This window comes from Triticum dicoccoides, chromosome 7B, assembly GCF_002162155.2.
Source record: "Triticum dicoccoides isolate Atlit2015 ecotype Zavitan chromosome 7B, WEW_v2.0, whole genome shotgun sequence".
NCBI lineage: Eukaryota > Viridiplantae > Streptophyta > Magnoliopsida > Poales > Poaceae > Triticum > Triticum dicoccoides.
The window spans coordinates 148533093-148555536 of NC_041393.1; the positions used below are offsets into that span (position 1 = coordinate 148533093).

At 42.3% G+C, this 22444-nt stretch overlaps 2 protein-coding genes and 1 long non-coding RNA gene across 4 annotated transcripts; 2 read left to right on the forward strand and 1 right to left on the reverse strand.

The window, feature by feature from the left end:
- The first annotated feature begins 151 nt into the window (after window positions 1–151).
- LOC119338603 (heat shock factor-binding protein-like) lies at window positions 152–1991 on the forward strand. The gene is made up of 5 exons (XM_037610905.1): window positions 152–321; window positions 805–858; window positions 950–973; window positions 1054–1096; window positions 1660–1991. Exons 1-5 carry the CDS (start codon window positions 286–288, stop codon window positions 1791–1793), a joined length of 291 nt encoding a protein of 96 aa, XP_037466802.1. The 5' UTR covers window positions 152–285; the 3' UTR covers window positions 1794–1991.
- Window positions 1992–4370: 2379 nt separating this feature from the next.
- On the forward strand, window positions 4371–7918 carry LOC119339363. 2 transcript variants are annotated; one of them, XR_005164169.1, is made up of 6 exons: window positions 4371–4699; window positions 4793–5036; window positions 5397–5583; window positions 5673–5889; window positions 7068–7558; window positions 7628–7918. It is a non-coding gene; the product is annotated as an uncharacterized LOC119339363 (long non-coding RNA). The 2 variants fall into 2 exon arrangements; XR_005164168.1 differs by having other exon boundaries at window positions 4375–4699; window positions 7068–7693.
- Window positions 7919–8396: 478 nt separating this feature from the next.
- Window positions 8397–21415, reverse strand: LOC119337011 (importin-9-like). Its single transcript, XM_037609107.1, has 33 exons — window positions 21068–21415; window positions 19154–19215; window positions 18931–19023; window positions 18345–18516; window positions 17065–17180; window positions 16896–16982; window positions 16698–16814; window positions 16551–16614; window positions 16333–16475; window positions 16158–16205; window positions 16018–16086; window positions 15827–15902; window positions 15409–15539; window positions 15049–15108; window positions 13855–13915; window positions 13723–13787; window positions 13585–13646; window positions 13384–13504; window positions 13248–13305; window positions 13017–13129; window positions 12398–12475; window positions 12245–12307; window positions 12051–12146; window positions 11866–11969; window positions 11397–11586; window positions 10089–10203; window positions 9878–9990; window positions 9715–9792; window positions 9434–9511; window positions 9237–9365; window positions 9070–9123; window positions 8901–8981; window positions 8397–8813 (listed from the first exon to the last, which is right to left on the reverse strand). The coding sequence occupies exons 1-33, from the start codon at window positions 21195–21197 to the stop codon at window positions 8763–8765; spliced, it is 3078 nt and encodes a 1025-aa protein (XP_037465004.1). The 5' UTR covers window positions 21198–21415; the 3' UTR covers window positions 8397–8762.
- Window positions 21416–22444: the final 1029 nt, after the last annotated feature.

A 22444-nucleotide genomic window follows, 5' to 3' on the forward strand; every position in this document is an offset into this window, starting at 1 on the left:
TATAAAGAAAATTACGAAAATAAAGCAAGAAAGAGAACAGAAAACAGAAAAAAAAAACTCTCCAAGCGGATGGGCCGGCCCATTCTGGGGCTGCCCCGACGCGAGAGCTACCCCCCGCTCGCTTAAAGCGAGAAATAGGGGCGCCCGCCCCACGCTCGGTATAGCAGCTCCCGTCCACTACCTTGCTCCTCGCCGCAATCCCCACATTCATAGCGAGAATCCCCAAATCCCAACCCTGACTGACGACCGGCGGATCTGTTCCGGCGCCTCCTCCCGCCGTCGACCATGGCGTCTTCCAACTCCGGCGGCATCCCCATCAATGTCAGCGACTCCCCCTTCCTCCCCTCTCACCCACGACCCTCGATGCCACGAGCGCGGTTTAGGATTTAGCGGCGAGCCGGGTCGGGTTCCTGGGGATCGCCCGACGAAGAGACTGGTGTTTGTCATCTCCACCGGTTCTTCCGGGGATTTTCCTGCTTCGAACTGCATGATTTCTCTAGCGCTTGCAATTTGGCTGGCCTTAGCTTCCGCTTCCTAGCCGCTTTGTAGAGATTATTATGGAGTATAGGCGTATAGCCTCCGTTTGGGGAAAATAGGTAACTTTGGATCAACAGGTGAAACGGCCCGCCGTAGTTATCTCGTTCAAATTTGCACCGCGACATGCAGGACAGTTATAATCCGTAGATATCTCGCCTCTAAATTTCTGATGGACGTGGCAGTATTCCCCTAGTCCATTTCATGGCTATGGGGTCAAACAGGGTTTTAGCGAGTTTGTTCATTCAATATGTGCTTTGTCAATTGCAGGCGGAACAGGATTCGGACGGCTCGGCCCAGAGCACAGCTGATATGACTGCTTTTGTATGTATTTTATCTTCCTTTTGAGTTTATATAGATTGTAAATTTGAGGCGTAATTCTCGCTCATCTTTTGCTTTTGCCCACTGCTTGCAGGTGCAAAATCTTCTAGTTCAGATGGTAAGCCTTACTTTTGTTTGCAGTGCACTGTGCGTGTGAGTCCACCTACTTTTCTCTTACTGAATCTGATTTCCTTGCAGCAAACCAGGTTCCAAACTATGTCAGAGAACATCATTACAAAGAATATCCTTATAAACCAGTTCATTCTTGCATTTTATTTCACTTTTACTTCATTCGGTTTTCTGGTCACAGTTTTTTTTAGATAACGCATTTTCAATCACAGGTGAACATTTGACTAATATACTCATGTTCTACTAGATCGTTGATTTGTCCATTTGTAAGGGAAAACTATAGTGCAAATGCATGACCCATTCCCGTAGTAACTGAGGATCTTTAAATTTTGTGAATTTAATTAGGCGGGTAGCCCATGTGCAAACTTTCAAACCCTTGCAGACTGCTATCTTCTTTCTTTGGTGTTCCTTAACTTCTTAAAAGTATGGAACAAGCACTCATATCGTTTGCTAACATGTTAGAGCTGATGTATGGGGCCATTTCTTTAAGAGTGACACTAGGGACTAGTGGTACTAGTTTTGAATAAATAATAATGCCATCTTTGTTATCAGCATTGACACCATTTACCACCCTTTGAAATGTTCACTTTTCGAGCACTTACTGATATGAACAACAGGATATTATTGTCTACATATGCCTCCCGGCTTTTTGTATAATCCTTAACCAGTACTTACTAGATGAAATGGGTGCAAGAATCGATGAATTGGAGTTGAGCATAAATGACCTCAAGGCTGAAATGGGCAGCGATGGTATGACCCCTACTAAAGTGAAGGACGAAGAATCAAAGCCAGCAGACAGCTCTGCCTGAGTCAAGCAGAAGTAGCAGAAGCAAGTCGTATTAGTCTTGGGTTCATGTCAATATCATCAGCCATTCATCACTAACTTCATGCATGTTATGAGATGTTATTCGCACTGTTATATGCATTTGAGATATGCAGTACCTTTCGATGAGAGATTTCTCTGTACGCATTGATGCTTGCTGAGTGGTCTGCTATAAATTTTAGTACCCAGAAATGGCTTTATCATCCCCTTCCTAAGGGGCACTTTTTTCTAGAGGATGGAACTAACGCAAATAAGGGGGAAATGTGGCTTTTTTTTTTAAAGGATCAACTTAGTGTGGTGCTCGTTTTCTTCGAAAGGGCCCTATTATCAGTCTTGCAGCAAAACTTGACTATGCCATGAGCTATGCGATGCATAACAAGCCTGGCACAGTGTAAGCATCATTTACCGCGCTTTCATGTTTTCTTAAGGCCATTGTAGTTGATAGTTGGGTGATATTTTCAGGGTGCCTAATACATACAACACATAATCCCCATAAAATTATTGTGTGTGCAACATTGTTGCAGCAGTTCTTTCTGTAACATGTCGCACCGTTTGAACCATGCTTGCACAACAAAAAATTCTTCGGTGTGCAACAAACGCCCATTGGGTGATATTTTCGGGGTGCCTCATACATACAACACATAATCCCCATAAAATTATTGTGTATGCAACATTGTTGCGGCAGTTTTGTATGTAACATGTCGCACCGTTTGAACCATGCTTGCACAACAAAAAATTCTTCGGTGTGCAACAACCGCCCATTTGTTGAGACCATAGCGTAAAAATTGTGTCACATCTTACACCATGAAAAATAACGCAAGCAACATAGAGAAACAATCGTGCAGAGATAAAGAAACATATTTGGAACATAAACTCGAAATTGAATGGTTGCAACGAAACATTGATGTAAACAACAAACACCTTGCTTTCAACAATGGAGACGCCAACTTCACCAACTCGGACGACATCATACTTATTCCCCAGTCCTGATGTCTTACATGATATGGGGCAAGCTACTAGGGTGACCCAATCTTCACGAACTGAAAGTGGATTTGAGAAGTGACACAAGAATCAAGGGCAAAATAAAGGGAACGCAAGTGAAAAATCACTCGTAGGACAAGGTCCACATCGGTTACTCCTCGACCCAAGTCAATCTAAGAAGTACATCTTAAAACCAAAAACAATAAAGAAAATAAAAGGTGAACAAGGGTAGTTCTTCCCCCAAATCTCTAGGAGAGATGGTGGTCTTAAGAGATACTCCCTCTGTTCCTAAATATAAGACGTTTTGGTAGTTCAAAGGGAGTAGTTTTCCTCAACTTCTGAGAAGTGAAGGTCTTGAAATCCACAAGATTCTTCTTCAATTAGAGGGTGTTTGTTTCCAGGGACTTATTGGTTTAGGGACTTAAAAAAGTCCCTATAAGTCCCACATAAACCAAAACACAAGGGATTTATTGTGGTGATCTGGGACTTATCAAATAAGACTCTCAGGAAGGAGCTTATTGGGACTTATCCCGGGCCGGACCTACCCCGCGTCGCTCCAGGCTCGTTCCCCGCACGCCGCCTGCCTCTCGGTCCAATCGCCGCCGCCGCCCCGCCTCTCGCCCCGTCGCCGCCCCGCCTCTCACCCCGTCGTCGCCGCCCCGCCTCGGTTCGTTGCAGCGGTGCCTCCAATCGCCGGACAGGCCCTCTCCTGAGCCTCGTTGCAGCGGTGCAACATGGACTTATAAGTCCCTGTAAACAAACAGGTAGGGACTCGGGACTTGTAAGTCCCTGTAAACAAACAGATAGGCACTTATGACTTATAAGTTGGGACTTAAAAAAGTCCTAGGACTTATGAAACAAACATGGCCTTAGGATGCCTTGATCCTACTAAGAGGAGATAGATTGAGCAAACCTCCCAGGTTTTAGTATATGTTTTGCTAACCCTAGAAAATGAAAGAGGTACGAAATATATAGGTCCTAGGGGGAGGGGGGTGAAGAGTACAAACGAAAGTCACCTTCTACTCATGAGCTCATTTGAGTTCGCGATGAACAATAAAATCCAAAAAATGAAGAACATTTCAAAAGATTAATTTTTTTTGGGTGCAAACATTGACAAAAGTTCTCAATGCTTGTAAAGTTTCATCACAAAATGACATTCTTGAAAGTCATGGCAAAAAAATATTAACACTTCAAAATGTTTTAAAAAATAACACTTTTGGAGCATCAATTTTTTTCTACAACTTACGAATGTTATTGGGCAACAAAGACCCAAGGGTCATTTAAGCTAGAGGCCAAGGACCCAAGGGTCCAAAAGCCTGGCCCCGGGGTGTCCAAAAAGGTCCTCCCTACTTTGGATCTTGGGGCTTCATCTTTTCCTTGCTACTCTTCAAGTAGGAGCAAAGTTACCTCAATTTCACTGACTTTTGCACAAGATCTTGTCGTTGGGCGACAAGTCAATTGTGATGTCAATGGGATTGCTCCACATGTCCCGTGTCTTTTTCTTTGCATGTTACGTGTCTTTAGCCACTAACGTGGACACGGAGTAATTGAGCTCGAGCTCAGATGAGCCCGCTAGCTTGGTCGTTGGTACGCGCTTTAGAGATACGTGCCTTTTTTCTATGCGCGTGCCAGAAAATCGAGTCCTGTATTGAAATACATACGGATCTGACAAAAGGTTGGACGGTCGTCGGCCGATGGTGAGGTGAGCCGCGGACCAGAATCCACGTTCCCGTCTGATCCGTGGCTCGGTAATTTCGCTTTCCGTCCAGTGGATCCAGACCCGAGATGAATGCAGGGACGAGAGAGTTCTTGGCTAGGGCGTGGTTCAGTTCGAAGCTGTGGACTGCTAGATAGAAGCAAGGAGCGCCGACGGCCAGACACCCTGGGGTTTCTGATGCAGCTAATCGGCAGGTATGTGGATGTTTGCTTCTCCGGTGATGCCGCCTCCATATTTTTCCGTTCTGGTTTAGCTGATCCAGCGGATGGCTTTCCCCCAAATTTCAGATCCAGTGTCCTTGAGGAGGTTGGGGAAAACTTGGTGCCGGTTCCGGTGGCTGTGAGTGTCCCTGGGGTGGGGGATTTGGAGGTGGCCCAGCAGGCGGAGCGCGAGGCAGCCGGCGGTGGACAGCGGCGACACACAAATCTAGTTCGCACACGAAGCGGCGGCCAACAGAAGGGAGAGCTCGCCGGCGATGTCGGAGCTGTCAACGGGAAAGATGAATCCCCAAGCACTGGGGTGGATCAAAAGGTATACCAACTTGCAGTCCATCAGATTTTCAGAGATTTAGGACAAAGAAAGTAGAAATCAGTAAACTAATCCTGAAGTTAGCGGGAGAGTTGATTGCTCTATGCATCCAGACAATTCATGCTATATGTGTCTGCGTTTGGAGGCTGATTTGCTCTCTGCATTTACAAAATTCATGTTGTATTGCGCCTGTGTTTGCTTGCTGGTTACTCTGCGTAGTCCAAAAAACTCCTGAATTTTGTGCTGGTGTTTGGAGATTGTTTGCTGCCCGCAGTTAGATATTTCATACAAAATGTGCATTGTCTGTAGGCTGGTAGGTTTCTTCAGTTAGAAAATTCATGTTGTATGTGCCTTCGTTTGCAGGCTTAGCATTGGTGTTGCCGCACCTAGCAGAACACCATTATTTGCGGCTGGATGGAGTTATTGTAGGGCTCGTTTCCTCTCTGGAGCTCCTGGAAGTTTCAATTGTGAAATAGAGGAGCTTGTAGAGGCGAAGTCGGGCGTAGGAGACGACGCCATTGATGGATTTCTTAATGCAGCCTATCAGCAGGTAAGCGATGTAATCTTTGGTTTGGCTTAACTATTTTGGAGTAGGATTTCTGATGAATGCTATCTGTTGTGTACTCTCATCCGCACCAGATTCCATGTGCTTTAAGAGGTGGAGGACAATGAAGCGCCATGGATCTGCGACCTTACGTAGTGGCTGCTTTGGTGGGGGAGCTGGAACAAGCGCCGGTGCCAGTCTCAAGTGTAGACGCTTAGATCTGGGATGAAGAAGGGAGAACTCAACCCAGGTGTCCGAGCAGTCAACCGGCAAGATGAACCTGCAAGCCCGGGGATGGACTAAGAATAAGAGGTTAGTGCATAACTGAAATCCCCTATTGATTCCACTTGCCTGGTATACGTCATTGACATGGAAGTATGTGGTGTTCATAGTTAGTCTACTAGCAGTCTGCATATAGATTTGGGAGGTCTACGGGTGACTTCTATTGAGAAAAGTAATTCTTTTTCTTACACTTATGAACTGTCTGAAAACACCACTTCAGTAAAGCTTGATATCTGGGTTTCAATTGTGGACAGTAATTTGGTGAATATTTCTGTATTGCTATTCTGGCATTGAATTATTGCAATCTAGTGATGTCACTGTCGAATGGTATAAATGTTTGACTTCTGTGAAGACATATTTGGGCAGAGTACGGACCGGCTCAGCGGCACCGGGCAGTATACCATGTCCAAATAGGATGACCACTTTAGAGAAAGCAATGAGGGAATTCATGGACAATCAAACTGAGAGTGTAATTGTATTTGTGCCGATGATGAGGACGAGTTTACAGATCCTCTGACCTAGCTGAGACTATGGCAGAGGGATGTCAAATTCATATAACTGTTCATGCGCCATCTGACGGCAGCAAGCAAAGCACATGGACGCACAGCGTTGTCGGCCTAGAAGGGTGATGCTGCCCAGTCCAACGCGTAGGGGAAGCAGGAAAAACGGTGCGAGGCAGCAGAAGTATGAATGAAGGAACCGATCGCCAGGCTGCCGGAGGATGAGCTGCTCTGCTCTTGTGCGAGATGTTCAATTTTGTAGTGTTCATTTTACCATTCTGTAATGTGCACTTATGTTGCTGCTCAATTCAGTTCCCTTTTCCCACTTGCATTTCACAGTCATGTTCAGTTCAGTGAGCAAAGTCTCTAAAATTCAGCTCATTCAATTATAGCATTCATTCACTACAACCACACTGAGTGATCTCAACCCCTTTTGCCACTGAGTGGTCTCAACCCCTTTTGCCATACTCAATTCTGTTATCAATTTTACAACATCAAGTGATATGCTCACAAATTGACAATGTCAATGACCTGCTCTCATTTTACAACATCATTGATATGCTCAAAAAATGATAATGTCAATGATCTGCTGTCAGAGTAGTTTATAGTCTGAAACTCTCTTGTTTTTTTGTGTAAATCAGTTTACAATCTGAAACTCTAACTGCTGTTTGCTTGTAAATCAGTTAACAATGTGCTCTGAATTTCCAGGCTAGCTTCGCTGGCGTCTGCTCGACGGAGTGGTGCATCCATGGCAGCCGCGGCCGTCCTCCTCTTGCGATGGTGCGGGGTCAGCGATACGGTGCTTTCTTAGCGCCTCCAGCAACAGCGGCGCGACCTGGCGGCGTGATACCACCATGACTTGTAGCCAGGGCAGCGGCAGTCGTCCTCCCGGGGCGAGAGCGAGCAATGGCGACGGCGAGCGAACGGGTTGTTTATGGGCTGCACAGCAATGTTGTTATTCTTATTTGTTTTCACCTTGCTGCTGTCGAATGACGCATGTGATTTGAATTCGACATCCCTCTACCGTAAATGTGCCCACACTGGCTCTACTTACAGAAGATTTTGTTGAGTTTGGCCCCGATGGTCAGTTGAGAACCATTGGGTGAAGATGTTTGTGACACATCATCGTTTACAAGGAGGGCTAAATGTATGGTAAATGGGCAATCACGTGGCGGCACGTCTGCGATCTCCATTTTCTGGTACATGTACAGACTTGTTAGTTATGATGTGTCCAGGAGAAGAAACTAATCACATACTACCATGTTTAGGAAGAACTGATGTACGTACATCTTTGAAATGTTGGGCTATGAATTCATGGAGAGGATTATGCACAATAGTTTTCCAAGAGGATTATGCACAATAGTTTTTCTAGGTTTGTGAGATGTGGACGTGATTATGGACAAGTTCAGCTCGCTGGTGTGGGCGTGATTGGATGCAACAGTGTGGTGATGCTGAAGCTCAATTACGTCTTTACCTGAACTTCAATTGCTTGTAAACATACAACTCTTGAATAAGATTACTTGTTGCTGCAAGAGTTTAATGCGTTCTGCATTGATAACTGTCTTATGGACATGTTTAGCCCCATGTCTGCTGATTTGTGAAGGAGATTTGTATATCAATTTTAATTTTAAAATACATAGGCAGGAGCCGACGGACATGACTGCGAGTCTGCGAGTAGTCAGTCTGTTAGTACAGAATCTGAACGGAGAAGGCTCATATCGTCATGCACATCCGAGCCGATCGATACGGTATGGACGGCGTCACATTTATTATCTGACAGAAGTGGGCCAAGGGGATAGAAAACTGGTGGAATACACAAACAATACTCGGTGCTATACAGCCCAGATCGGGAATCTTGAAGTGAGTTCACGATGGAGATAGCGAGAGTATCTGAGCTCGTGCTCAGAACATCACTTTCGCACTAACGTGCTCATGTTTTCCTAAACACTAACGCAGGTCATACATTATCACTAGCCAAAAAAAAAGCAGCTCATTCAACACCATTAATTTGTCAAATGGAAGATCAACTCAACTTCATTGGCGGCGTTAACAGGTGGGGGACACACCCAAATAACATCTTCGTGCCTTTCTTTCAGGAACCGAACATGCACCATCCAATAGAACAAAGGCATAAACGAATAGCAGTATCTTGCACACTGACAAAACCTCGCACCGCCAACAACAAATAATGTACATACGCCCCAACAACCCGATCGGATATAGGGCAGTATTTCTCTGGAGAGTTTTGGCATTTAGTTCAAATGTGGACTAAACACCAAAGCTACCAGAAAAAATGCTCATTCAAACACCACCAAACCAATGAGCCTACACCACATGCATTGAACCTAACAAAGCGCTAGGAGAAATCCGAAGCCCAACAATAAATAACCTCATGTAAACGGTTCACTTCCGCAAAACCTTCTGTACGGCAACCCTTTGTGGATTTGTTAAGCCCTGCAAACAGTAATTCGGTTCAACAATACTGTATACTCGCGAACATGAGATGCAGCAGGGTAAAGTAAACAGCCAAGGACGCCTTACCTGGCAAAGATACTCGAAAAGTGGCCGATCACTGTCCCACAGATTGACAAATGTGTTCGTTAGAAAGTCCAACAACTTCACCTGCAAAACAAAGAGTTATATGGTTGAGTTAATATCATACATACTAATTTTAATGATGGAACTTTGCAGCCAGAGGCTGAAAACACACCTCATTAAGAGAGTCAGCTTTTGCCAGATCATCATCATAACTGTCGTCTTCATCCTATAGAAGATTGGAGTAGACAGAGAAATGAATATGACAAAACTGCATGCCAGCAACAATTAACTACTCAGCTATCTCACACACACAAAAAAAAACTTCTTACTAATATATACCTCATCGAAAACTTTTGCCATTGCATTTAGATGCTCAACTGACGGATTAGCATTCGAAGGAACTGATGCTGAATACACTATATCATGTGGAGTCGCATCACCATTCTGAACCTCTTCCCAATCACTATCCTGTATAGAAAAACACTCTAAGTGGACCATTCTAGTTCACAATTTAATTGATGAGTTAGTGCAGAAACCTCTTCATCAATATTGTCAGCATCATCACCGACTTGCTCTTGAATTTCAGCTAAAGTATCTGCTAACAGTGCGAATATCTGCATAATCCATATTTGGGGATGCTATGAGTAAATGCTAAAAGATATAATGGAAACATAAACTGATGTCTGGCCCAACATTTGAACATTTGAACATATATTTGGTGAGAGATTTCTTTATAGATTTTGAAAATTTGCATGAAATGTTTCTTCAAAAGTAGATCTGCTGGGAGAGAAGCTATGGTTGTGAAATCATTGGTTACCTTAGATGGGAGTGGAATCTTGGTCCAGTTATCTGGAGTTACCCGAGCTTTTGACCGTGTGGTTATACCTGCACTAGTCTGAACTTTTCTAGGTAAGACTCGTGAAACTCTATCAGACAAGGTATGAACTATTGAGCACCAAATAGACTTGCAATGGTAGTACCTTAACAAGATGTCCGTTAACTTCAATCCTAGATAGCTCAGGATGACGCATAGATATGAGCAGAGCTAATGCAGTAGTTGTTACCTTTATCTGGTAGGCTCCTTGAATTTCACCTGTAATTATATTTACCAGGAAACCTCTTATTAAGGGGGGGAAGGAAAGAAGACATGTTATCCTCCCTATGTAATTATTATGTTGCACATGTACTCACCTTGTAGCTGTGACCATTCTGACATAATATAAGCCAATGAATTTCCGTAGCCCTGGGCAGGAATTGCAAGTAGAAGGTTGATAAACTGATCAACGTTTGGTGCACTTAGATGTACCTGCAACATGTGGTAAATATTCAAATAATCCTATATGGAACACTTGATGCACTATAAGAAAAGATTCAATGATAGGGGTTAAATTTCTTTTGCAGGAAGTGTTATCCATAATGGTACAGAATAAATGATAACAGAACACTAAGAACTACTCCCTCCGTCCCATAATGTAAGACGTTTTTGGGCTCTAGTGCAGTGTCAAAAAACGTCTTACATTATGGGACGGAGAGAGTACTACTTCTGTCCCATAATACAAGAGCGTTTTTGACACTACAGTTGTGTCGGGACGCGGATTTGGTGAACATGGGTGCGCGCGCACCCTTTATGTATAGTAAATTCAAAAAAATGCTAGAAAAATCAAAAAAAAACTGAATTTATTTTTTTAATATACGGTCAACTGGTATACTCGCGTATGAAGTTTCACAAAGAAATCACATCCGTGGTAATCTGGGCAAAAATGACAAAATCGAAGCTAATCGGAGCTATATTAAAAACACTGTTTAATGAATAGTATGATCGCATTTGTATTTTCTTCACTAAGAATACCATGGGTGTTAATACATCATGAAACTTCACACGTGGGTAGAATGATCGACTAAGATTCATACAGCGAATTTCAGAAAATTTTAAAATTTTCTAGTACTTTTTATGAATTTACTATTCACATGGGTGCGCGCGCACCCATGTTCACCTTTGTATATTCACAGAAAACGCTCTTATATTATGGGACGGAGGGAGTATTTGACATCTGGATCCTCGATTCCATGTGAAACATAAATGGCATGTTGCTCCCCCAGAGGCGCAATGGCATCCACAGAACATGATAAAAAATGTGAGTTGGCTAAGTACAGTACGAAGTGGCAAATTTTAAGGTGGAACAACAATTAAAACTAAGGATCCGAACGAATACCTTGAATTGTTTCCATGTAAGAGGCTCAAAAAACAAATATATTGCTAAACGCACTCTAAGCCTAAATGGAGACTGGTCGTGGCAGAAAAGAAACAAGAGCAGTAAACCAAATAAACATTAAATTAACCGACTAAGATACCAGATGCATATGTTAAAATTTTGCTTATACTGGTTTCTCTTGGACAAGGTTGAATGCAGAGAGTCAGAGATGTCTTAGGTAGAGATCCGAGTGACTTCACAAATCTAGAGAGAGAGAGAGAGAGAGAGAGAGAGAGATGCAACTCACTAGTCTGGCTATTATAACAACAAGAGAGCTCTTCAATCCTGCAATGTCGCTCGTTTGCATACGCCTCACAATGGCAGCAATGAGCTCCGGAATGTGGGGAGATAGGTGTGAAGGTATATGCAAAATAAGTTGTAAAATGTAACTCCCAACGAAAAGTGACACTGAACTTTCCAATTCTGGATTTAAAAGCCTGTTAAGACAATGAAGAACCATGCGTAAGCATGCAGCTAAATATGAATACAAACACTGCATCACGAATAATATGCAAGAAGCAGTTTACTGTAACATCACACTTCAGCAAGGCTAAGTGGCTAATTATTAGTTGTTCACTTTTATCAAATTCCTTTTGATTGCTGGTGAAGAAGTATGTGCAACAAATTAAGAACTATGTAACTGATTTTCCCACATCCTGTAATGGTACAAAATAACTGGAACAGCAGTAAGTTAATCATACGCAATCTTCAGTTACCTTGAAGCTGCACTAAGTAGCATCTTCAATGTACTTTCACCACCCCAAACAAACAACTCCTGCCGGCCACCTGATATAAATGCTGCCAAACATTCTGTCGCGTTCTGAATTGGCAATAAAGTAGCATATCAATAATAAATCCAAACAAAATATGTCAACCATACTTGAATGATCTAATCATTTACCTGCATCTCTCCATGGTCATCACTTTCAAGAACAATCTGAATGGTAGATGTAAAGCATGTGTCAAACACTGCCTTAACCACAGCAGCTGGAGCATTCTGAAATTTACACAACAGCATTAAGATTGGCATTAATAAGTTTATACAGTATTTTTACAATAATATTTTCCTTTTAACTACATCAAACTTAGACATACTTTGAGTATCATCGTCAGGAGGTCCAGTGAACCTGCAACTAGTCCATCCGGCTGGATCTTGGACTAGCAAATGAACCACAAATAAGATTTGCATTTTGCGGGCAAATGCCGAAAAATAATGACAGTGATGTAACACTGGCTTTAGCGACTTACTTTTGATAAAATTGTCCCTATTGTTGGAAGAATCCGGGATACAAGTGGTTCTAAGCATCCAGGAGCATTCTTGATGGCCTAAAAACTAAGGGATCCTGTTAGGTAGGCTGCAATTTTATGGGTTGCAATAACCAGAAAAATGTGTACAAAATTGCCGACATCAAATAATAAGATATACACAGGTAAGTTTTTGTAATGGCCTAAACAATACACAAAACCAGCCACGATAAAGAAAAATCATGCAGAACTCATGCATGCTCAATAGTAGTCAAAACTAATCGATACTTAGGAGAAATATTACAGCAAAATATACATAAGCATTAATCCATACAGAAATCTCCTTTTGGTAAATTCCCATTTGCCATCTTACAGATATTTGGACATAATAGTTACAATTTCCAGGAACACATGCCATCTGTAGACCAATCTCAATTTTTAAACTGCAACAATTAAATTTCAAAAGTTTCTTGGTGTACATCATTGATAATGTGTTCAAAATATGAAGTCAGGTTGGAGTATCATTTAAACATGAACCACAATCACCTTTGGATGCATACAATAATGAGAAATTAAATAAGAGAAGTCGTGGATAGAACAGCAAATTCTGACGAGAACTTACCTCTAGAACTTCAACAGCATCGATACTGATGAATGGGTCAGCAATGTGTTGGGCCCATACATCTAGTATGATAGGAGAAATGACTAGCTCAATTGATGTTGATTGTTCACCACCTACATATCAAGTGGAAAGATATTAATCTTATGGGCAAACAAAATTTTAATTATCAATATACCATACACATATTTTGCTATAATACGCATTGACAAGTGTGTTGAGTAGCTGACAGACCAGATTTAATGGCTGATTGGAGGGTTTCTAGAACAAGATGCAGTGTTTCGTCAGATGCCTGCCATAAAACTTCCATGTACTTATTTCCTTCAAGAAGTCAAAGCAGGTAAGTTTACAATTCCATATACAACATTACCTGCCTCAGAAGATCAACAAGAGATGAGAGTATGCCCATAATGTTTGGCATCGAACTTTGATTAGATTCCGATAAAAGTTCGGCCAGTGCCCTACATGCTCCTACTTTAACTGGTGGTGGCCTGCCAAACAAATATCGCACCGATGAATACAGTTCTCCATTGTGTCAGGAATTGGACGACATATAAGTTCATGGGCTTACACATCTGAGGCAATTGCATGAGCAGCATTGCATAGATATTGTTCACAGATCCCTTTGCTTATCTGACATTTTTTCCCCAAATCAGCGTTGCTGAACATATAGCAATAAATATAGGGGAAAAGAGGTAAGGAAGTTCACCAATGAAGAGAACTTGGCCACAACGGAGAATGCACGTGCATGAAGAAATGGGTACTGGTGCACCCCTAAAAATCAGAAGATTAGTAAATAGCATAGATATATAATTTTCCAAACCAAAGTAAGGAAAGATACCTGTTCCCACAATGTCAGTTACCATCTGCTCAAGTAAATCTCGCACATTGTAACCAGAATCCTAAACAATCAGAAAGCACTTAATGAATAAAAGACTCACAAATTCTATTATTGATTTCAATAACTGGAAAAAGGAAAAAGGGAAATTGCATTTGGGCCCCACTGCCCTACACAGTACAAAAGAACAACTCACAAGAACGTCAAACGCCTCGATAAGTGGGATTTATCTATCTGAATGTGCAAAAAGACTTATCCAGCCTTAACATGAGACTATACTACCATGTAATAACAAAAGAAAAATTGCCACTGCAGCCAGGCACATCTTCTCTAATCTCACTAAGCAAGACCTTATACTTGGTGACACCACTTCATCAACTTCCCCACAGCACCAGGGGTTCCTTTGCACTCTTCTCTAATCTCACTAAACAAGACCTTAAACTTGGTGATGACACTTCATCAACTTCCCCAGAGCACCAGGGGTTCCTTTGCCGTAGCGCCAGCGCCCTCTCCCTCTGCAGCAAAGGCTGGGGTCGTGAAGGTGATTAGGTGGACAACGGTGATGTTGACAAAGCTGTTGTGGATTGTGCTGCGAATGTGGCTGCATGTGCAAGCACATGATGCCGCACGTCGCAGTGCAGGAATGTGTTCATGACGACAGGCAATCGGTTGCCTATTATAACTTGCAATAGTGTTCACATCAATATGGTCAACCTACAGGCCGAAATACAGGCAAGCTACAACTGACGCACCCAGTTGGTAGGTTGGATAGCACATGTAAGCTTCTCGTGACAATTAACTATGGGGCATGGGGACTAACAAGCTCAGGCCTAGTTCAACTCAGGCGGAAGCAGAAACAGAAAGACGACAGAAAGAAATAAATACAAGTGAAAAGTGTATCAAAGTGAGTAATGACTTGGTGTCAATTTTAAGCAGATTTCTTTATTTATTTCTCTACAATTCACAGGGCCGTTCCCTTTCATTTTTGCAGTTTTTGAGAGATACCACGTCATACTATTACAGGCTATCCAAGGTGGGAGACTAAACATGCCACATCATCCCCAGAAGTGCTCAATTGTAAGATCATCAAGGTAGTAAAGTGGCATTGGAAACCTATATAAAAAGTGGGGGGATCTTGCCAACAGAAGAGCACTGAGTTAATGAAACTAATCGGCACAACAACAAAATTAAACCAACCTGTGCTTCACACAGATGTTCTGATAGTGAACCTAGAGCAAAAAGTGATGCTTCATGAAGCTGGCACACAAACAAATGATGTATTAGATAGCATCAACTGCAAAAAGGCACTACGATACTTGGAGGGTAATAAAATGAGTAAACAGATTTAAATATGGCTAACTACTAAACAAGACAACTTAAGGGGAGCAACTTAGAACTTTTGTCAAACAAGATTCACCAAATTGACTTAGTCTAAAATCATAGTACATCACCAAAATAGTGAGGAACATAATCAGAGTAGCATTATTGATAGTTGATAAGAGCTAAGATCTTAAAAGGTGATTTCCTTCAGAATTTTTTCAAAAGCTAACAACTCACTCTCCACCAGTCGGCAGAACCCGCTTGTTTTAATTCACGTGATTCACGAAAACAAACTTGTGAAGCTTCCAAAATTGCATCAATTCCATAATCCTCGTAGGCAGTGACTATCTCTTCCAGCAAAAGAGATCCTGAAACCATGAGCATGTGAGGAAAACGTCTTGTGTTTGACAAATTCCTATTTAGGAGGAGATTTCAAATCTGCGTGTCTCTTGTAATGAACATGGCTGTTTACCCCCAAGCAAAGGATGGAAGCAAGCAAAGACATTTCAAGTCAACATTTCAATGTTGATTGTTTAATATAAGCAAACCTAACATAATATAATTTTAGTTATTACTAAACAAGGGCACTAGAACATTCCACTGTTAATATAGATTGAATAAAATTAACAAACAGAAGCAAAATTTCAGCTCATACCAGACACACGACAGCTATAAGTTACATCATCCTCATCAGCAACATACTGGTTAGCATCACGTGACCAGTTTTGCACCTAGAATAACAAAATAAATAGATACGTTTGAATTTCCAAGCAAAAAACTAGCATGCCGGTAATTTTTGCTAATGTAAGATCAGATATATAGTGGGCATGTATCAACCAGTTATACCTGTTCCTCAGTTATCTGTTGAAAGGATATAGTGTAGTATGCTAGCTCTTTAATGTTTCCTGCAATAACCTAGTGTGACAGCAGAGACAATTATTACAAGAAAAAAGATGCACAAAATGTATGTTATTAAAAAGGGATACCTTTGCTAACATAGAATTTCCCACAATTGTTGTCCATAGCTCAAATAACTGGAAAATATGAGAATATGGTAAAAGACACACAAGCAAAGGCACCAAATGGACTATAGTACAATAAAAGAGAAAAGTAATTAAAACAAAATTACCAATAGAATAGAAAGAGGACACATGAAATTACCTGAATCTCAAAGGATTCAAGACTTCTTTCACTACCATCAGAATCATATCCGACATTATCAACATCCTCTGAAGCTTGAATGATTGACAGGTGATAGACCTTGAAGGATGAAACAAAGGTCTGCCACAGAGGCGCAAGAACAGCTGTACAAAATTGGCCCATCAATCAGAAAGGCAAAAGCGTAAGAGCAAAGCTAATAGTGTATTTATTATACTTGCCAGAAATTTTAGCTTCAGGTAGTCTAGGGAAGTTCTGGATAAGCTGGAGTAAACACTTCAACACCTGATCATCAGACAAACATAGGATTTGACAACTACGAATAATGGAAGCCTTCAATCTTACAAGACAGATTGCATGAGGCATACCTCCATCTGCATGCTCCAGTCATCAGGATTTGGGGACAGCACCGGTGAATTTAAAATTATAGAGAATTGCTCCACAAGAGGATCAAGCATTGAAGTCATCAAATTGACAGTCTCTCTCTGTGCCAGCAAATCACCTCAGTTCATATTCCATAATGTGAAGAAACGACAGAAATACTGCAGCATAAGCTATAAAACTACCTTGTAAACACCACTCATTGATCCAAGCATGGAAATACACGAATGGACTATTCCAAGAGCCTTTGAACGAAGAGAATTTTCATACAACTGCTTTTCAAAATGGGTGAGAACATATTGCATTGTCTCCATAAATAGTCGCTAAAAAATGAGTAAACAGTAACAAACTTACCTGTGGAGATGATATTATTCTGTACAATGATGGGAATAGCTCTGGCACTAGTTTTGGAATACAAGTATCATCCAAATCATCTGATAGAAGGGCTAGGCATCTTAATGCTCCACGAACTGTAATGGGAAGCACGCCAAAGCTTTCAGGATAACGGCAACCATGAAACTCTAAAATAGAAATAACCATAGTTTTCATAATTTTCTATTCAAAATGTTTGGGCTAGATGAGCATCCTGAGAAGATATGCAGATTGAGGCTATCTAGTACCAACGGTGGAGCTTAGTTAGGGCCAAGATCTGGCAGTCTGGCAGAACCCCAACATAATAGTGATAATCAAACAACTATCGACACAGTGAAGCCTAAAACAGGAGAACTTACAGGTGATGTTGTAAGTGCCTTTTTGGTTTGAGTAAGGCATAATAGTTCTCAGAATGAACACTACTATAACAGATTCAAAGCACAAAAACAAGTTATTCTTATGTGACATATTTCAGGTCCTCATTGATGCAGAAAAGGGCACAGTTATGTTTAAACAAACTTAAAAAAATTGTGAATAATGATATACCAGTAGTGTTAGAAGATTAAATTTAGCATTTTATTGAAAATTTACATAATCCGTTTCAAAAGAAGCATATTGTTTTTAGGCAAAAAATATAGTATCATACAATTGTTAAGATATAGCATTACTAAAAGCCGACTCATTAGATTTTTTTTATATATAAAATGATCTCCCAGCATCACCATAAATGCATATCATCATGTCAACTACCCATGTTTGTACACGTGCGACATAGATGTAGTTCATGTTCAAATAAGGTTTGGATTTCGCATGACATGAGTATGAGCAGAAGGGACATGTTTTGAACTTCTTTAGATACATAATTGTTTTGAATTTACTTTAAAGCAATAAGAAGTTCAAGGCCTCCTGAAAGGGTGTGGCTTTTGGAGCTTCTCCGGGAATCCGAAGCCCTCTTTTTGTATTAAGAAGCCACCACAAGCTTCTCATAGAAGTTAGCTATTGAAAGAAGCTGTTCTGCTGCCCATTAATTTCTTATAACGTACTCTATTTTCTTTGCCAAATAAGCCAGCAAACGTCGACGCTTTCCCGAAAGTCTTTGTAGACCTCTTTCCAATGAAAAATATATTTTTTGTATTTCCAAATGTGACCATTTGGAGCTTATGCTGGTCAGAAGCTGATGTCTCCTAGTTCAAGTTCAAGGCTTCCAAACAAGCCTGTATCCTGATTTGAAAATACTGGGAGAAAACAAAATACTCATGTACCTCCATTCCCATTGCTTTGATCACCAATTAACTTCAAGAGAAATGGAAGTAACTCAAGCCAGTCTTCTGGCCAATCATTCTGCCCAATAGCTGCTACAGCCATGCCAATGGCAGTACGAATCTTCCCATTAGAATCATCCAGTGAGGTAAGAAGGAGTTGACGTATGACAACCTGACGAGGAATAAGGGTGAAAACAATGTCAAATACTAAGAACTCGATAACAAAGAAATAGAAATAATTAACACGGTAAGCACATGTTTTCTGGTGTTTTAACAGAGAACTCAGTTTTAACAACGGTAATAGATGTGCTGCCATATGCCATAGAATAATCAATGATCAATTCAGGCAAATATGAGTTTTGAGCAGAGCATTTACTCTACTAGTGCGGATACCATAACCCCTTCCACACACTCATCTAATGTGTATTTTCAAAGCATATTATTGATTTTTTTGTAAGATAAGAACAAGCAATCAGCTCCAATTGTTTCAACAAGCCAAAGGCAATGGGAAATGACATCAGGAGTATGCTATGACCTGAGTCCTAATTTGTGGCATTCAACAAAGAACAGGGGATAACCTAAGTACCTTTTCTGAGGCAGAAACAACAGGAGGCACAAAATTGTCTTCGTCTTCCTCCCAGTGCTGCTTGATGAACTGTTTTAACAAAACAGCAGCTAGGTAGCAGGAAGTAAAGGACCAGCAAACAACAACAGGATTGTTCAGCAAGCGACACCAAGTCTAACAAAAAATACAGTGTACACAACAGAGTTCCCATGAAAAGAAACTGCAAATAAAAGACTGAGGATATCTGACGTAGCCCAAACGGGACCTCCTTGTTGACTGTGACCTTCGTGAGGGCAGCTCCATACCCTGAGGAAACATTACAGCAAAATCACAAAGTTGTCAGCTGACAGCAGGAGATTAGTGAGTGAAAATACACTTCATGTCTCAAGATAATGACCAGTTCAAATAATTTGTTCCAGCAGTTAGGTGGTCAGAGGTTATGCGCTACCATGAAGCAAATCCGTACCTCAAGAACCCACAAGAACTGAGCAAGAGCGCGTGAGTCAGGAACTCAGGATGCTACAAAACCAAACTATATGGTTCTTATGTGGTTGAAAAGCATGAATACAGTAAATTGACATAATGGATTAGGGTCCAAAGATGCTTCCAAGAGAAATGGAAGTAGTACACCACCAGTCCACCACGGCGGTAATGAAACCTTTCATCAAGAGAGAAGTTGGTCCTAGCAACAACAACCAAAATTTCTCCCTCTCACTCCCCACACCCCCCACCCCACCACCCGCCTTCATATGCGGCATCAGTGCCGGAGCCAGGTTTACCAGAATGGGTGTAGAGTTCAAGATTTTGCGAATTCCCTAGCTATTTTCCAGTTTATACGTAGTTTATGCTTTCTTACATATGTCCCCTTCTGGCTCCGCCCATGTGCAGCATGCATCAACCACCACCAGCCATGTTTGGAACGCCACAAGGAGAGAAATGTGACAGCGACTTTAGAGCGAAAAAGATACAGGTCCTCAAGGGCGACATAACGACAGTCACCATGCAGCTCACGACCTCCGTCCTCACCGCCAGCCACGCTGCTGGAATTTCACACTTGCTAACAAGAATTCATGCTTGTTCTACTCCGACAGACATCCAGCTTGACACTCTTCTCCTGTGAGTTTTGGAGCAATTACTTTTGCCTTCACGTTCCAACCCTATGAGAATTTTCCCTCAATCAATTGCTTTCGATATGTATTGCAAGATAAGATTTTCTCCACGCCGTCCGGACATCCTGGAGGCCGACGCAAACACAACATGCAGCCGCTCTTCGAGGCCTTCTGCGACGGGGGCGGCATGCGGGCCTCTCTCGTTACGCTCCTCAAGGAGCTCTCAATGTCTAACCACCATGCCATCATCCTGCACAACCACATGGCAGCATTCGTGGCGCCATCTGGGCAAAGCACATGGAGGAATTCAGGCAGGACGGACCGTCTAGCAAAACCATTGCCTTTGAGGCATGGGTGCTGCCGCTTGAGGGCCAGCGGAACCAAGACAAAATCAATGCCGTCGTCCACGGACTAGCTAGGAGGAAAACTCTACCAGCAACTTGCACTCCAGGATTTTGTCCTTCACCCTCCGTCAGCGCATCACATGTCAATCCTCCTCCGATGGGCACACGCCCTCAAGCGATGGTGGGGGGTATTTATTTTGGAGAGAACGGAGAGAAGGGAAAGAAATGGAGAAGGATAAGGTGGAGGCTATATCTAATTATGTGTATTGTCCATGTAGATGCCACATCTGCCGTGACAGTGAGTCCGGGCCATTAGTCTGGTTGTTTAGCTTGAGTCAAACAGAGTCAATCGAGAAACAGTGCTATCTGCAACGGTTAGTCACAGGAATTGTGGTTCTGGAGAAAAAGAAGTTCAAGCTGGTTGTTTTGTTTTGTGTAATTTACTCTACTGCTGGTGCGCGGCACAACAGGCAACAGCTGTTGCGGTAACGGAAGTTAAGCAGCTCTATGGGTAGTTTCTAGGCATTTGCATCTGCCAGCCGTCTCTTTAACAGCAGTGCGAAGCAGTCACTGGCACATCTAGAGGGATCAAATTCGAAACTCTCGCACTCTCAAATCGTCAACAGAGCGTGGCCACCAACTCGGGGCAGAAATGGCCTCCATCCAGCAAGGACAGTTACTGAGCGAGGGGCGGCGAAGGCGAACCTGGCTGGAGGGAGGCCTGCCGTAGCGACTCCTCGGCGAAGGCGCGGACCTCGCGGGCGGTGTCGAGGGTCGCCGTCAGGCACTCCACGAGCCACCGCTGGTCCCCGTCCGCCGCACCCGCCGCCGCCATTGCAACCCGAACGACCGCAGCCGCCGACGGCGACCTCGCCTGGGCCTAGGGTTGGGTCGGAGCTCGGCGCGGTCGCCTTTTGGTTGAACGGGGTTGATTTTGGTTTGAGCGGGATCGCGCGGAGAAGGCGGGCGGGTGGTGGGAATGGTGGGGGATTTGGGGGTTTTGCGCTAGGGTTTTTATACGGGAGCGGAGGGTAGGCGGAAGAGGAGACAGGGTGGTGGCGGCCGAAGAGGAATGGAGAGTGAACGGGTTAAGAAAAAGGCTGTGCTGGACTGGGCCGGCTTGCCAGGCTGGTTGGTTCGGTACGCGTTCGCTGGACTTTGGTGGAGGCGGCTGCTATTTTGAATGGCGCGAAAGTTGGCATGCCAAATAGCTGAATGGCGGGAAAGTTGGCATACCTAGTTAAATCTCTGTCTGTTACTCAAAAAAAAAGCTAAATCTCTATCTCTACCTCTAGTCCTCTACTTAGTTAAAAAGAAAATAAGGTTTTCATTTCACTTTTCTTCCAATCACCTTTTCATCCAACCTTTTTTGTACTCCCTCCGTCTCAAAAAGCTTGTCTTAGATTTGTCCAAATATGAATATATCAAGTCACGTTTTAGTATTAGGTACATCCGTATCTAGACAAATCTAAGATGAGAATTTTGGGACGGAGGAAGTATGATAATAAATCAACTTAATTTACTTGCCTTCTGAACCAGTTCCACTTTAATTTACTTATCAAACTTTGGATCAAAATATAAGGTAATTCATGGACAAAATTTGATGATCATTTATTCACACAATCGCATTATTATAGACAGGTAAATCACAAGCCGACAACTAGAAGATTTATGTCTTTGCAACGCACGGGCATTGTTCTAATAGAGAAAAAAAAAGATAGCAGGAATAGCTGAACTCTATTTAGCGCCTTCTGCGTCGGTTACTGTGTATATTCGGCAAACTAGCGCACATCCCCTCTCCATCGGGCTCGGCCCATTTAATATTTTTTTTCATTCTTTCACGACCACATTTTTTCTTCATTTCCACAACACGCCGCTTGTGAATGGGCCAGCCAATCGCTACTTTTGTTTTTTTTCTAAATCATCCCAGCCGATTTTGTAAACCTTCTAGAAGCTTACGGCCGGTTTTGGAAAACTTCAAATCTTTTTTTCAACTTTCCTAATCGGTATTTTATTTTTCGTTTTTTTATTTCTCTCACTGTTTTCCAAATGTATGAACTATTTTAAATTTTCTAACTTTTT